Source organism: Seriola aureovittata, chromosome 23 (genome assembly GCF_021018895.1).
Source record: "Seriola aureovittata isolate HTS-2021-v1 ecotype China chromosome 23, ASM2101889v1, whole genome shotgun sequence".
In the NCBI taxonomy this organism is placed as follows: domain Eukaryota; kingdom Metazoa; phylum Chordata; class Actinopteri; order Carangiformes; family Carangidae; genus Seriola; species Seriola aureovittata.
In genome coordinates, this window is record NC_079386.1 from 1,185,596 (window position 1) to 1,201,109 (window position 15,514).

The 15,514-nt window shown below is 41.2% G+C and overlaps 1 protein-coding gene across 4 annotated transcripts in view; it reads right to left on the reverse strand.

The window, feature by feature from the left end:
* The window catches only part of pde5ab (phosphodiesterase 5A, cGMP-specific, b), an 84,225-nt gene that overhangs the window by 5,041 nt on the left and 63,670 nt on the right, over positions 1-15,514 (reverse strand). For 3 of the 4 annotated variants that reach the window (XM_056369568.1, XM_056369569.1, XM_056369566.1), the window contains exons 12-20: positions 14,248-14,307; positions 12,731-12,877; positions 10,270-10,395; positions 8,811-8,905; positions 8,604-8,691; positions 6,270-6,370; positions 4,824-4,901; positions 4,162-4,225; positions 120-194 (exon numbers count right to left, since the gene is read on the reverse strand). In XM_056369568.1, coding sequence (XP_056225543.1) covers positions 120-194; positions 4,162-4,225; positions 4,824-4,901; positions 6,270-6,370; positions 8,604-8,691; positions 8,811-8,905; positions 10,270-10,395; positions 12,731-12,877; positions 14,248-14,307 — 834 coding nt within the window. The remainder of the gene's footprint in view (positions 1-119; positions 195-4,161; positions 4,226-4,823; positions 4,902-6,269; positions 6,371-8,603; positions 8,692-8,810; positions 8,906-10,269; positions 10,396-12,730; positions 12,878-14,247; positions 14,308-15,514) is intronic. The other variant, XM_056369567.1, reaches the window with a different exon arrangement.

Below are 15,514 nucleotides of genomic sequence, written 5' to 3' on the forward strand. Positions count from 1 at the left end.
TAGGAAGCCAATTAAGATTAAAAACTGGAGGACCCAGAACAGATCCCTGAGGCACACCAGACCATGTTGTACTTTTCAGAAGAGGCTTTGTCCCGATAGGAATGATACACAGTACTTACAATAGGCTCAATGTTCAGCTCTCGCCTCTCCTTATCCCCCTGTTCAAAGAACTCAGTGGCCACCAGCTCTGCAATCTGCACCAGAGAGAGAAGGGAGAGACTGCTGAGATCTACCTAAAGCCGAGATGTTGATTTGAAGATTCAGTGAAATTTCAATTGGTGCAGAATACATCAAGGACTGCTAACAATAACTGGCAATGATGGTTTTCGTGTTACATCTGCATGTGAGACCAAGGACAGAAGCAATTATTGATGTTACACAAAGGAAAACAGTCTGTTAATTTCACAGTTTCTCTGTCATCTCTATCAAATCCTCAGATTTTGATGCAACCTTATCTAAGGTAGGTGTGTGACATTTTATCTAAAGAAATCACAGTGCAGCTCTGTTGTTGTCCTTAACCTCAGAAATTCTGGCATATTTGTGGCAGTTTGAATTTCAGTGGAAGCTGAAGGTAGGGCTCGGCAATTAATCGAAAAAGTAACAAAACCGTCATTTAAAACCTCTCACCAACTTCATGTCTGTCCAACCAACATCAGTCTGCATTCACTCCAAGCGAAGCTGGTGATATGGATGACATGAGCGACCACACTGAGCCTCAGGCCGCATTCACACTGATGTGCTTTAGTTTTTAATGGTGTCACTTTTTCTACATTTACACCTGGCGCCCACGATACTCCAGAGTTTTCGAGCCCCTAAAATTTCAGAAACGATGAATTGAATTTTGGAAACGATGGAACAGAGACCCGCCTCGCATCCTGATAGGGTCTTATCAGTCACAACTTGGTGAATGCATGGATAGCGACACCAGCAACAGAGAAAGTAATCAAAGTAACCATTCATTAATCGTAATCAAGGTAAAAGTTTGAAATAATCATGATATTGATTTGAAGTCATAACACTTAGACCTAGGACAAGGTTGGAACATAATACCATGGTGACAACAAAATGCTTCTCCTTTAATATTGTTAAATGACTGGAAAAGAGCAAGAATATACACAAAGAAGACAAGAAGGACTTGTAACTGCTTGAAGACACAAGCAAAAATAAAAGCATGGAAGAAATAACTAGAAAGAAGGAATATTTATGAGAGAGAGTATAAGTTGATATGTGAAGCGTTAGGAACAAACCAAAGAGAAAATGGAGTAAGAAAGAAGGACAGGTCTGCCAAAAGAGAGGTAGTCACTCTAAGTTAATGGTCTCCGTGTGTGAACAGAGAGGTAAATGAGATCTGACTGCAGCCTCAGGCTCCAATCAGTTACACTCTGTGTGTGTGTGTGTGTGTGTGTGTGTGTGTGTGTGTGTGTGTGTTGAAGCCATCTGCAGCTCACTGATTGAGTCTGTAATCAAGGCTCAGTACTACAGAGCTGCAGGGGACTCAGCCAGAGAGAGGGCTTATTATAGCTGAGTAAAAGCAACACTAAGCATGAGGCAAACGTTAACTGGTGAGGCTAAGTAACTTTGTCTTTATTTACTTACCCTCATGTCAGTCAGAACACCAGTGTTTTTATGTCCACATAGCAAAGCAAGTTAGCTCCACGTAGCCAGGGACTGTTTCATAAGACTTCCAACAACAGCAAGACAGACCTTCCACTGGACTCCTCAAAGTGTTTCTGTTGACTTTGGAGAGTGCTAGCACACATTAATGCCATATGTTCACCATCAGTATGGTCAAGCAGCGTTTGGCTCCCTGGCCATCTAAGGCCATCTAAATCAAGACCAAGTGAAGACCGACCGGTATGTGAATCTTGAAGGATGGTTCTGGGTTATTACATCTCTATGTTTGTAATTCTTTCACAACATCTATCACTTATGATAACTTGTACTGATGAAGTGCCAGATCTCATGAATTACTTTGGTGGGTACATTTTTTATTTTTATCATGCTGTAAATGATAAGACATGATGGCCAAAACTAGGAGGGTGTAACTCCACTTCACCTGGAATTGTCTTTTAACTGAGACAAAAAGTTTGGGTGTGACATCAAAAAGTCTGGTTTCAAGATTTCCATTCATTTCCATCCACTTTTGATGGAAAGGCAGAAGTCAAACTAAATATATATCCCACACTAATAATTGGAAATCATGTCACATGAAACAGATTATTATTTAATGACATCGGACGTTTCAAATTTACGAACTGATGACTTACTGCTACTTGTGCGTATACATAATGTACACAACTCAAGTACAGTAAGCTTTAATTATTAAAAAAAACATAATTAACTTCAAATGTACAAATCAATATTTCTGTATATAACAATTTACTCAAGTAATTTAGTAATAGTATCCTTATTAAAAAAAGAAATGTTCCTGATAAGGGATGCAGTTGCTGGTATCTCCTCATTCTAATTCCTAAAAAGCTTCAGTAAATGAAGGATAAATGTTATTCCTCTTTTAAAAGAAATATACAACGCAATCATTAAGATCAGGTGCTCTGCTTCCAACCCTGAATGAAGCCACGACATCCTTGTAATTAAAGCCAAACAAAGACCCATTAGGACTTTGGTCATACCGCCCAGGTTCAGCTGAGTAAATCAGAAAGCAGCGTAATTCAATGCACAGATATTGGATTGTTTTGGTGGGCGTTTTAAAAAAGTGTCTAAAGCAAGTTTTTTGACGGTGGCCACAGCAACACATAGCTCACACAGCTCTCCTAACTGGGAGCGCACACAACACAATCTGCTGTGGGTGATGTAACGAATATTCATGACTACCTCACACAACCCCACGTCAAAAAAACCTGAACTATCCTTTTAAAATAATATCCAAATGCCTTGCTAGATCCCTGCTAACATTGGAGAAAGGATTTCTGGAACCTTCATTTAGTGGGGCAGCACAGTAACTGCAAATGCAACATCGACATAAAACGTCTAAAGTTGAGAGATATTTGCATGTGTTTGTGTGTTTACTGCCCTGAGTGTTTTCAGTGGTGTCATATGAGGACAGGGGCACAGCTGTTTTTATTAATGAGCGCTCACTTGTCAACACACACAACCACACGCTTGCACGTATACAGAGTGTGCTTGTCTGAAGCGCTCTTCATCGTGCTTGTGGTTCCTAACGAGGTGCAGACTAACGAAGGTCACCGGGGAGATGAGACAATGGGGACACGGCTCTGTGGTGGGTAAGAATGATGGAACATGTGAGTGTGTGTGTGTGTGTGTGTGTGCGTGGGCATGTGTGTGCGTTGCAGGTTCCTTCTGCCATTTTTCCATCAGGTAAACTGGAGCCGGTGTGTCTGTACACCCTCGCTCAGTTGTAGGTGATGTGTCACCCTCATACCGAGGAGCTTCAGTGGCCATGTTTATTGGCAGTGGCGTCACAAACGGATCCTTACTGTTATTTTAGACCTCACTGTGCTTGGACTTCAGAAATGCTCGGGGAAATGTATCTTGTGTGGATGCTACCGCTGCTTGATCAGTAAAAACCTCTTTCATTTAGATAACAGCAACATTACCACACTACTGAGAAATGTAGTTAAACTGGTAACACAGCTACTTGCTACAACCCTGCTGCCCAACACTTCAACTTTATAAGGTGATAATATGTGTAAATAGGTGACTGTTTGCTAATGTGGTAGCCATAACAACTGAATGAGGTGATGATGACGTCCCTGTGCAGTTATTTCGCTCACTCACTCAGTCTAGTTTAGTTTAGTTACAATGCCTCAACGTGTGCATTCACTTTAAAATGGAAACTTTTTGTTACAGTACATTTCATGTTTCCTGTGGGAGTCAAGTGATTGACAGTAAGCTGAGTGTACTGTGCCACTGATGAGACAATAAAGAGCCCAGTATCACAATGACAGAGACATTTGACAAAACTGAATACTTGTACTTGTTGTTGTTGTTGTATAATCAAGGTGAAACACAAGCTGTCAGAAAGTAGAAGACAATGAGAGAAAACTGTTTACTGGACAAGACTGAAATATTAAGAAAAAGAGAAAAAGGCCAGAACATTGCAGGAGAAATAACACACACACACACACACACACACACACACACACACACACACACACAGTGGATAGATAAGATTTTCTATACCCTCTTTTGCACCGGCCAGGGCTTGGTGATGGCTGAGATGTCACATGCAGTCATCAGCATCGACCTGAAGTGGAGAGACACATTGACACACATTGAAGTCCGTCTATCCATGAAACCTAATTCCCACATTCATTTATAGAGAGTAGATTTAAATGCACATTGATGAGATGATAGAAGCTTGAAAAATAATAATCGTTACTTAAGTTTACGTTGACTTTACTTTCATTTTCTGAAATCTAATATACATGTAAATGTTATATTATAGCTTATTAGCTCCTGACATAATCTAACAACATCCAGCGACTGTTTGTGCTTTAGCTACTTTCCACTGAAAACAGTTGGCAACACCGGTTTCCTGCTGGAACTATTTCTAGGCAAACATGACTCCTCCTGAAACTGTACATTAGACCAACAAGATAAATATTGAGCAGCGAGATTCAGAGGTGTTGGTAAGTGTATTTTAAATTTCGGACGGAGCCAGGCTAGCTGTGTTCCCCTGCTTCCATAAGCAAACCACGTCCTGACTCCAGCTCTGTATTTAACATAAAGACATGGGAGAGATATTGCTCTTCTCATCTCCCATCTTGCTTCGTACCACCGCTGATGTCATGGATATGTTGCTCCGCATTATGTGTTTTGAGTTTTGAGGGATTCATACTGACCTCAGTAAGTCTCTGTGATGTTCATCCTCCCAAACGAACTGGCTGTTCTTGGTGAGCTCAAAGAATTCCCCTCGCCGTCTGACAACACAAACACACACACAACACCGCAGCAGGTAATTATCCTCATATATAATCCATGTGCCTCCTCAGCCACCCACTGTCTAGACTGAGAGAGGGCTGGAGTAAGAGCTGGAATGACTGAGGTTAGATGGAGAGAAACGAGTGATAAAAGGGGGGAAGAATAAATGGTAAAAGGGAGAGATGGAAAGACAATTAGAACCTCTGCATTTTCTGAAGAAAAATTCATGTGATTGCTGCATCTCACTTCTGGTGATTGATGTGTAAAAAAAGGGTATAATCACAGTTACAGCAAGGCACACAAACAAAAATATAGGTATTAAAATACTAGTCAGATAAAATGTCAATAACTGGCTACATGGTGGCGCTATCATGACAATTTTTGACTATGTGAAGAAATACACCAGTGGGCATCTGTCTGTCAAGTTTAATTTCTGTAGCCTTTACGGTTTTTGATATATTAGTAATTTTATGCACTCCTTATTAAAAAGATAATAACTCATTAATTATGTGAGATACCAACAAGTTATTTAAAAGCTACTGTAACCTCGTCATATTTGAGCGGAACCATGTTTCTAGTCATTACTATCTGCAAGTAGTAGCGATTTGTATTCAGCGATATTTGTTTTTGTACTATGGAGCTCCTTCGTGGTGAAACTGCATGAAACTCTGCAAACTCATTAGTGATGTCAGTCTGTACAAGTGATCCAAATTTGGTTGCATGAAGCATTCAAGAGTTATAGCAGACTGACTTGTAATGTGATGTAATGTACTTGGTCTATATCGATCTCTTCAGCATCATCCACTGACTGAAACATGGATTTTTCTTCTGCGCCTCACGGTTGCCGTGTCTACACCAGAAGCCAGATTAAAACTTTGGATATAAACTACTCAACTCGTTACTGGTTTTTGACATTGTAAACACACCTTTGCCTAACACACACTTTCTCGATCATATGTAGGTGATGTGCGTGTTACTGTGCATCAGTGGGATGGCACTTGTTTGTTTTTGCCCTGCTCTGTGACTGCACATGTAAATCAGCTCTAATATGTTAACGCTGATATAAGCGAAACATTTATGATTCATTTATTACATTTTAAATGAGGTGAGGAAAATATAAATATTACCTAGTTTTGCAGGTATCACGAGAATATTCTATATTAAACTAAGAGCCATGAATGAACTTCATTGAGCTCTGTTGCGCTCTGGAGATGAAAGAATTGTATGAAAGCAGTGAAAAATACTTAACAATAACCTCCCTAATCTTCCTCTGGTCGGCCTAAATTGACTTTTCTTCTTCCACCCGGCCTCCGCCCTCTATCCCTCTCCAGTCAGATTTACATCTGGGCTTGACATTTGGTACCTACTTCATGTACAGGGCAAGGTCAGTGGCGAGAATAGCCCTCTCGATCATCTTCAGAGTGGTCTTGTACTCGTCCAGAGAGAGGCCGCTCAGGATCTGGTTTCCCTGGGGAGAGAGACAAACAACAAGCCGTCACAATGCCGAACATGCATTTAAAGAGGAAGTAAAAAAGTTAAAAATAATAACTAATAACAATAACAAATACACAATAAATGAATAGAAAAATAGAAAAAAAGTCATGTGTGAGGTAGAATCACAGTATGGGCGAATGTGCACAAGTGTAAACATTACATGGGTTACACTTGGGGGGGGGGGGGGGGTCTGACTCAGTTGATGAGTTTGTAAGCTTGTAGGTTTGGTTTGCTTTCACACAGAAAAATTCAAGTGATGCATCATGACAAACCAGGTGAGAGCGTTCTCTCCTCTGATTGGTTGGGGCAGTAGTAAACACAGGAAGAAGGTTACGGGAACCGTCAAGCTCAAACTTGTGAGTTCTCCTGCTAGTGAGGTCGAATCCAGTTCAGACAACGAACCAGGTTCGGTTGAACCGGACCAGAAACCCCTAAGTCCGACACAGCTGGTCGGTGGAGGCGGCAGAACAATGTGGGCATGTTTTGTTTTAAAGTGTAAATCTTAATAACAGTAAATTAAGTTTACTGTTGAATAAAACACAGCAGTCACAATGAGACGTAGTATATAACTTTTTAGCATGTAATAAAAATAACTGATATAGAAACTAAATTACTGACTACACTTTTTGTTGATTGTTACATTGGAACTGAAATCTAGCTGCAGGGCAGATTTGCCTCGTTATTTCAATATACAACCAAACGTGGCTCATACATGATTGTGATTGTCTCCCACTAGCTATTCAAACCAGCTATTCATAAATCCACATGAGATACCCCCTAAGTTCTTAGTAATTACAAGCTGGTTTCATTTTCACTGAATAAATCTGTCAATATAGCCGCTTTTTCACTGGTGAAAAAAAACCCACTAGACCTGCTAACATCGGGCTTTTGTCAGCAAAAGAAAAGGGAACAATCGACATTCACAGCCGGGTCACGTGACTCTGCAGTGGACGTGGGTATTTATCGGGTCCGGCTCCGACTGACAGTGATGTAAACACAACAACCCGGGTGAACTCGCAAATTTTCACTCAGTGCAAACAGAAAGACAAACTCGACCAGATCTAATGTGTAATTTGCCAGACAACAGCAGAGATTTGTAAAGTTTGAAGAAATTGCTTCTAAGGCTGGCAGGGAACCATGTGGGAACATCGTGAGAAGAGGGAGATGCAGCCTTTTGATTGAGCTCAGCTGCTGCGTACAGAACGAGCTGCAGCTGCGAAAGGGCAACGAATGTCATGTTTTGCATAACTCTGATGAGGAGAAAATCTGGCTGTGAAGAGAATATGTGCCTAATGTTTTTGTTCCTTCTGTCTTCCTGCCACTACACTCATATCCATGATGGTAACGACAACTTGCAAGTAACCATGACTTCAGTCGAGGCAGCCGGTCAGAACCTGTGTTTATCTGGGTGGGAAACAGCTGCCCGTGGTGAACCTCAGGCTCGTGCTGTAAATTGGATGTAAAACCAAAAACAACAGTGTCACCTGGTTCAGTGCTGATATTAAAAAAGTTCATTAAAGCTGCATTAAGCAATATTTTTATATTAACAATGGATCAAATGCCTGTGTGTGATGTGAGAGAGGGCAACAGAGAATTATCACCCACAACTGGAGTTCCCCTTCAGCTCTAGAGACTTGTAGCATGTTTTCTGAGTGCTAATAAACACACTGTATTGTAGTGCTGAGCACCAAACAGTGCACAGACTATGTTAGCAACAAGCCGGTGAGCACAGTGTGGTGAACACAGGCTTTTAAAGGGAATGGTAGATGGCACTGTGATTGGTTTATTGGATATTAGGCACCAAAACACTCATGACTCATTAAGAGATTTAGTACAACCCTTTTTTTTTTCTCCGCCCGTTAAAATAGCAAATCTAAATGTAGTTGCGCCACGGGCTCTAGAGCATGTGATTGATTCAAATAGACCAAAAAAAGTCAGTATTGTGTTAACAGATTGTTACACTGTCCTCAAGTGACCGAAATATAATGTATACTACTTTAAAGCAGGTTTCAATTCACACTGATCTTCACAAACAACAACAATGAAACATTAAGGACTGATGTTTCCTGTGATTGGTGCAATGAAAAGAATGATGGAATGACTGGAAAATTTGCGACGTGTGTGTGTGTGTGTGTGTGTGTGTGTGTGTGTGTGTGTGTGTGTGTGTGTGTGTGTGTGTGCGTGTGTGAGTGAGTGGGTGCACCTACAGAGCTGTTGAGGATCATGAGGCACTGGTCGAAGTGGTGGTGCTCCATGGTAGAGTGGCAGTAGAGCTGGGCCAGTGGATGGTCACTCCTGAACACCACACACACACACACACACACACACACACACACACAGTTAACTCCCACACATGCATATAAAATCATACATATACCTGTGACTTGTATATGACTCAGGCTCTCCTGCGGTACCTCTGTATGTAGGAGTTGTTGACTCCTCTGTGGTCCAGGTCATGGCTGAGAGTCGCAATCATCAGAGCCAGGATCTCCAGATCGCTGAGGTTATTCTGTCAGGAGATGGATGGTGGATGAAGAGAGGTGAAAAAAAATACACACATGGACTACATCCAAAGAACAGCAGCTGGTTTACAGATGACAATCTGTTGCCAAAATCAAACCAAACAAAAGCCTCATGGCTGTGTACACACAGAGCTGTTGTAACTCTCCACACATGGTTGGCAGTGTGGGCGCTCAGCACACAGCATGGAGTGGACAGCGAGGCCGTCTCTGCTGACGACAATGCAGTGTTTACACCGCAGCTGATGGTAGGGCTGTTTTCAGGCCGGTACTACAGACAGTTCCAATAATCAGAAAAAGCCAGTGACTTTTACATATAGGTAAGCAGAGCCTGCCCCCCACCCCCCACCCCCCACCCCCCACCCCCCCCCCCCCCCCCCCCCCACCCCCAACACCACTCTCACACCACTCCAAAAACCAAACCTTTTCATGACAGTAGCAGCAGAAAATCTCTCTTAAGCTCAGGGCCTGTCTCTCCTGTGCTCAAAGTCTCTCTACCTGGACATCTTCACCTTTCTGCTCTCCTTCCTGTCTGAAGAAGTTTTAGGATTATTCCTTTAAACTGACACTGAACATCAACAAATCTACAATATAGAGGATAAATATCTAGAAATTACTTCTATGGTAATCTTCTGAATATTTACCATTAACTGACAATGACTCACTCCAGTGACAATGTAGAATCCCTATTTTGAGAACTTGAATGTGTCTTGAGGAGTTGTAGAATTTATTTACTGACAGATATCCTAAAGTGCACATACATTACACTGCGACGTTCAAAGTTGTACTGCTAACTACTAACTCTCTGCTCCAGTCACTAGCCTCACCGTCATCTCTCTCTCTCCCTCTCTCTCTCTCTCTCTGTCACTCTGTCTTTCTCTCTCTCTCTATGCACTGATCTATTCCTGAAAGGAGCTGCTCTACTCCTGTAACAATATTCTGTCTGAAACCTCTCAGACTTATAGCAGATCTCACACAGAGATGATAAATCACAGTATAATTTGCTCATTTATTTGCTACAACCTCTTAACACTTAAGAAGAAAAGTTTAGTGTCTGCACACATCAGCACGTGTATAATTTGTGCAATATCACAACTGATCTCAGAATGGTAGAAGCAAGAAGAGTCAAGGTCAGATTGACAAGCACACTTGTCCTCAATACCCTCAATGTACAAACGTCCCAAAAAATACTGTAGAGGTTAAAACGCTGAGATAGATAGATAGATAGATAGATAGATAGATAGATAGATAGATAGATAGATAGATAGATAGATAGATAGATAGATAGATAGATAGATAGATAGATAGATAGATAGATAGATAGATAGATAGATAGATGACTTTCTGCACTGACCTGTAAGCGTCCTGACTTGAGGAGGGCGAACATGCACTGAGCTGTGTTGAAGGCGTGTCTCCAGTTGTGATAGGCCACGTTCTTCCTGTAGTTCTTCTTCACACTCAAAATCCACTGGCATAAACTCTACAGAGGAGACCAAGTACAGAATGAGATTTATTCAACCCCAGTGAGACACTTTCATCTTCATTCCCCCCAGGTGTCTCCCGCTCTCAGTGCATTGTTGAAGTAGTTATTAGTTTGTGCTAACTTCATTATGTTCAAATTTATCTAAATAACTCCTGAATTCTGAAGCTCCTGAAGCTTTTACATGAATCATTTCAAACACTGAACCAGAGTCTGACTGAAGCAACACACAGAAACTACCCCCTGTGTTAGCTGTTGTCCCTCTGGAGCAATTTGCTAGCTAGACAAACTAGCAAATGTGTTAGCAAACAGTTTCCTATACACATCCAGAAAGTACAGAGTAACATCAGCATTCATTTGATCACATGATAAGTCCAGTATTTACTGTCTTTAAGATCTGTGCTCCTCAGACAAAAGCTTTGCTAAATGCTCAGCTCGACTGAGCTACAGAGTAGTGGAGCTAAATGCTCTGATCACCTTCTGTGTAACTCTGTGTGTCTGTTGTTTGGTGCTCAGCAGGTTCTAGTGAAGGTCATTTAGGTCAGTCCCCCTTTACTATACATTTATAATGTGTTTCAGTGCTGTATACAATATTCACAAACAAATGTGCAAATCATTTAATTACCATAAACTAAATAAATGACCACACAGTGAACCTGGAGCCCGTTGGGGCTCCAGCACAGCTAGACTCTCTCTCTACATCTCTGTATATATTGATGCTTACAGCAAAAAGAGAAATGAAAGTTATAGATTTAGATTTATTTATTTATTTATTTTCTTTAGTGGCTTGACATGTACCTTATGACTGAAAAGGAAAAAAAACACATTATGAGTAGGTTTAAAATAACTGCAGCAGAAAGAAAAAGCTAATGTGATGAGCAAAGGGACTCGACTGTCAGGATGTTTGCCCTTTCTGAAAGTGAAGACTAAGCAACCTCCCAGCAAAAATCAATGCTCTGTGCTTTGTAAGTCTGTGCTACTCTACATTTTCACTGTGAACACACAGAGAGTAAAACAGACTCCTTCTCAGGCAACATAAAAACCCAAACCATTATTCAGCTTATCAAATTAATCTAGGTTCATTTTCTCTTCAGGGATCATTACACACTCATCTAAGATTATAAATAACATGAAATATGTTACAATCCTATGCTGTACAGTTTAACCCCCCAGGACGTGATGCTCCAGGGTGGTCAGTGTGTGAATGTCGAACTGACAGGCTCCGCCGCTCGAGGGACCTAATCACCTCCAATCAAAGCTTCTCTTTATGAGGCCTCCCTCCACTGGCACTCTGGAGGTCAGCCACCAACATACAAGGACCTCTTCACATGGAGAGTGTGCTGAAGATGTGAGCCAAACCCACCAGCAACCGGGCGGTGCTGGCGCCGGGGGGGGGGGGGGGGGGGGGGGGGGGGGGGCCCGGACAAGGAGAGCGGTGGGTCTGCCAGACGGCGGTAATGGAGGGAAGAGTGTGTGAGTGATTTGTTTTGGAGGGTAAGTGTTTTAGGTGTATGATGGTGCTCTGTGTGTGTTTGTGTGTGTGTGTGTGTGTGAGGTCTCTCTCTTATGGATGCAGGCAAATACACAAATAATAACTCAGTTGTGAATGCATTCGCTCATCATCCAACACACAAACACACACACACTCATGATGTAATGGTCTAATGCTGTTGACAATGAGCAGCAGATATTTTTCATTCATCAATAAGACGAGTCTTTTACCATGACATGTACTGAGAACAACAGCAAAGTGAAGTAATGTCTGTGTGTTGTGGTGTTGTTGTCTGCTGTCTGTAACTTTTGTGGTTTCGATGTCGCTGTGATCCCTTCATAACAATAAAGCCTTCCCATCCCTATGCTACACAGTCCCTCCAGGATTTCGAGGGATTTTTTGGGGATTGTTGGGGGCTAAAATACCTGATTTCACAGCAGCTTTTCTTAAAAATTGCAATGCATCTCAAAATGTGTTTTTTAGATGTTTTTAGATGGTTTTAGATGGTTTTAGATGTTTTTAGATGGTTTTAGATGGGTTTTTTTTGCAATTAAACTGCAGGAGAAAATAAAAATTGCAAAAATTGTTGTTATCTATTTTTGTATAATTCATTAAAAATCAAAGGCAACTAGTACCAGTGATAATAAATCACTCTGCTCTGTCTCAATCACAGGCAGAGCTGATCTTTCTAATCACCTGAATAAATGGTTATTGACACATAAGTCCTTTGAGCCAACAAGTTTAAACTATCTATCTAAGCGTATAAAACAAGGTCCAGATTGTGACCTCCGATGTGACCAATGTGTTGTATGGACAGATGAACACGGGAAGGTCTGCTCGTACCGTGTACTTCATCTGGAAGTTCTGGACCAGGTTGAGGTCCACAAACATGCGGATGGTAGCCCACGTGGTTTCAGTGTCCGACAGGTCGAAGTCACTGAAGCTGAAGTCCAGAAGCCGCAACGACTGGGCTGATGGAACTGTGGCGACCTTTAAGACACACACACACAACACACACGTATGAACATTAGGAAATTCAGAGAGGCTGCAGATTCAGTGACACGCACACATGAATATTAAAGTGTATCATCTGCATTATTTAGTCGAACTAATCACTGGTAATCATTTTCCAGATTCTTTGTCTGCTCGATATCACTGGGCTGCTGCCTACAAAGACCAAAGGCCTTGTTAGTCTGGATTTCTGCATCATTACAAACTCTCCACAGCAATTCTGCTGCCACGCCTCCACCAGCTGCATATTCTTTTCAAATAACTACACCGTCAAGTGTTTGTGCATGAAGAGGACTTTGAAAACCCAGTGAAACAAAAGAACACCTATGACAAGTGGCCTCTAAACCCAGAGCAAATACAACTGTGTGGTGTCACTCTGAAACTCTGCATACATCAGTGAAATGCTGTTTATAATGAGTGTCATTGTATCAACATTCTGCTACTGCAACACGATCTGCTTCTGTGTCGTTTGACTTTAAAACTAAAGTACAGAAGCACAGAAGTACAGGCACAGTGTTTTCAGATTTTTTGAAATGTTAGGTTTTATGAAATGTTATTGTTACTTTCCTGAGATCTCAAATATGTTTTAAAATCTGTTTTCTGAAATGCTGTTTTCTGTTTTGCTATATTAATTTTTTTTTATTTAAGTGTTGCACCACCTCTTTACCAATATATCATCCATCTATTAGCTATACCACTTAACCTTGGAGGGGGACGCCGGGGGGCTGGAGCCAATCCCAGCTGACATTGGGCGAGGGCAGGGTACACCAGGGGCAGATCTCCAGTCTATCACAGGGCTGAGACAAACAACCATTCACACTCACATTCACACCTACAGGACATTTAGCAATCGCCAATTAACCTGCATGTGTGAAACCCTCAGACACAAGGGGAACTTGCAGACTCCACAGAAAGGCTCCAGGGTTTGAACATAGAAGCTCCTCGCAGTGCACCACCGTGCTCCCCCATCACTGTCATATTTTGCTAAATAATTAGTGACTCTATAACAAACATGGATGCTTCATGTCAACCAAAGCCCATTGTTCAAGGTGATTATAGGTTGATTCATTGTATTTAGTGCTGATGATTTTCACAGTGTGCATGTGTGAGCTTGTGAGGAACACAGCCATCTAGAGTTGCTATACTGGCACTTTGCAGCTGATTCAGCAGGGTGGTGTTGTGTTACATGGCTGCTTCCTCTGACCTTGAAGGACAACATCTGCCTGTGTGTGTGTGTGTGTGTGTGTGTGTGTGTGTGTGTGTGTCAATAAATTAAACACTCCATGCATTGTTGGACACTGATGTGTATGTGGGTGTGTGTATTGTTAAATGAAAAAAATGTAATTTACCGCGGTTACCTGGAGTTCCCGGGATTCTTCCTCTGCAGCGGAGGCGTGATACGACAGGACCTGGAACACACACACACACACACACACAACCACATGAGACAGGCACACTCATCTCTATAGATCACCTCACTGCTTTGTGGTGTTTGTGATCATTTGATTTGACGTAAATATTTTTTAGAATATCCAGGAAAGCACAATGTCATTTGTAGTTTAAACAAAGCTCAATACACCTTTTCCATTTATCAAACACAGGTGTAATATAGACGTGTAATGACATCATTAATGACATTATTAATTCATCATGGCATTGAAATAGTTGCTAGTTCTTCAGGAGTGATGCTCTGCTAAATGACATGTTAAGATCATGATGAACAGGGTTTTGACAGAGGAGGGAAGAAAAGTTGTCAAACATATCAGTGAAATCCAAAATACGAAGAAACCCTCATGTTTTGGAGTTCACTGTCGATACAGCATGAGAGCCTGGTGCAGAGACACAAGGCAGTAGCAGTTTGGGACATTCATTCAAAAAGTAAAAAGGAAAGAGAAAGTGAAAAGGAAAGAAAAAGTGAAAAGTGAAAGTGGAAAGAAGCACAGATTGTGTTCATGATAATGTTATTTCCAGAAAATCCAGCTGCTGCAGTACTGTTACTACTTGATGACTCTGTGTATGTGTTGTGGGTGTGTGAAATGTTTTGCCTTCCAAACGGCGGCTTGGCGGAAAGAGGTGGGAACCTCTACACTAATCTGATAATATGAGAGGAACCTGCAGCACTGCTACTCAAATTGGTCTAAACAATGTAGAAATACTTGCAAATCTTATTTGAGTCAAAATAAACAAGTACTGGCAGGAAAATGTACTTGAAGTATCAAAAGTAAAAGTGAACACAAAACAAAATGGCCCCTTTACTTTCAGTTATGGAGCTGCAAAGGTCCTGAGAGAATATATATCTGTCTAATGTACAGAAGATAACAGTATATGCATTAAAGTTATTATCATATGCGGCGAAATAAATGTATTTTAGTGATTTGATGACATATATACTGAGAGAAAACATGCATTTGTTAACTGTTGGAGATTTCACCATAATAGTTATACTGTGGTATTTTTTTCCTTTATTATCTTTGGGCAATGTGACAAAGCAATGCAGCATGGAAATACTCTTGTTTCATGATGGCTGGATTCAATTTAGCTGCTTCACCTTCAGGGTCCTGGTATTGTGTTTGTATCATTTCTATCAGGTATTTAATCAGCTGCATGAATCGAAAT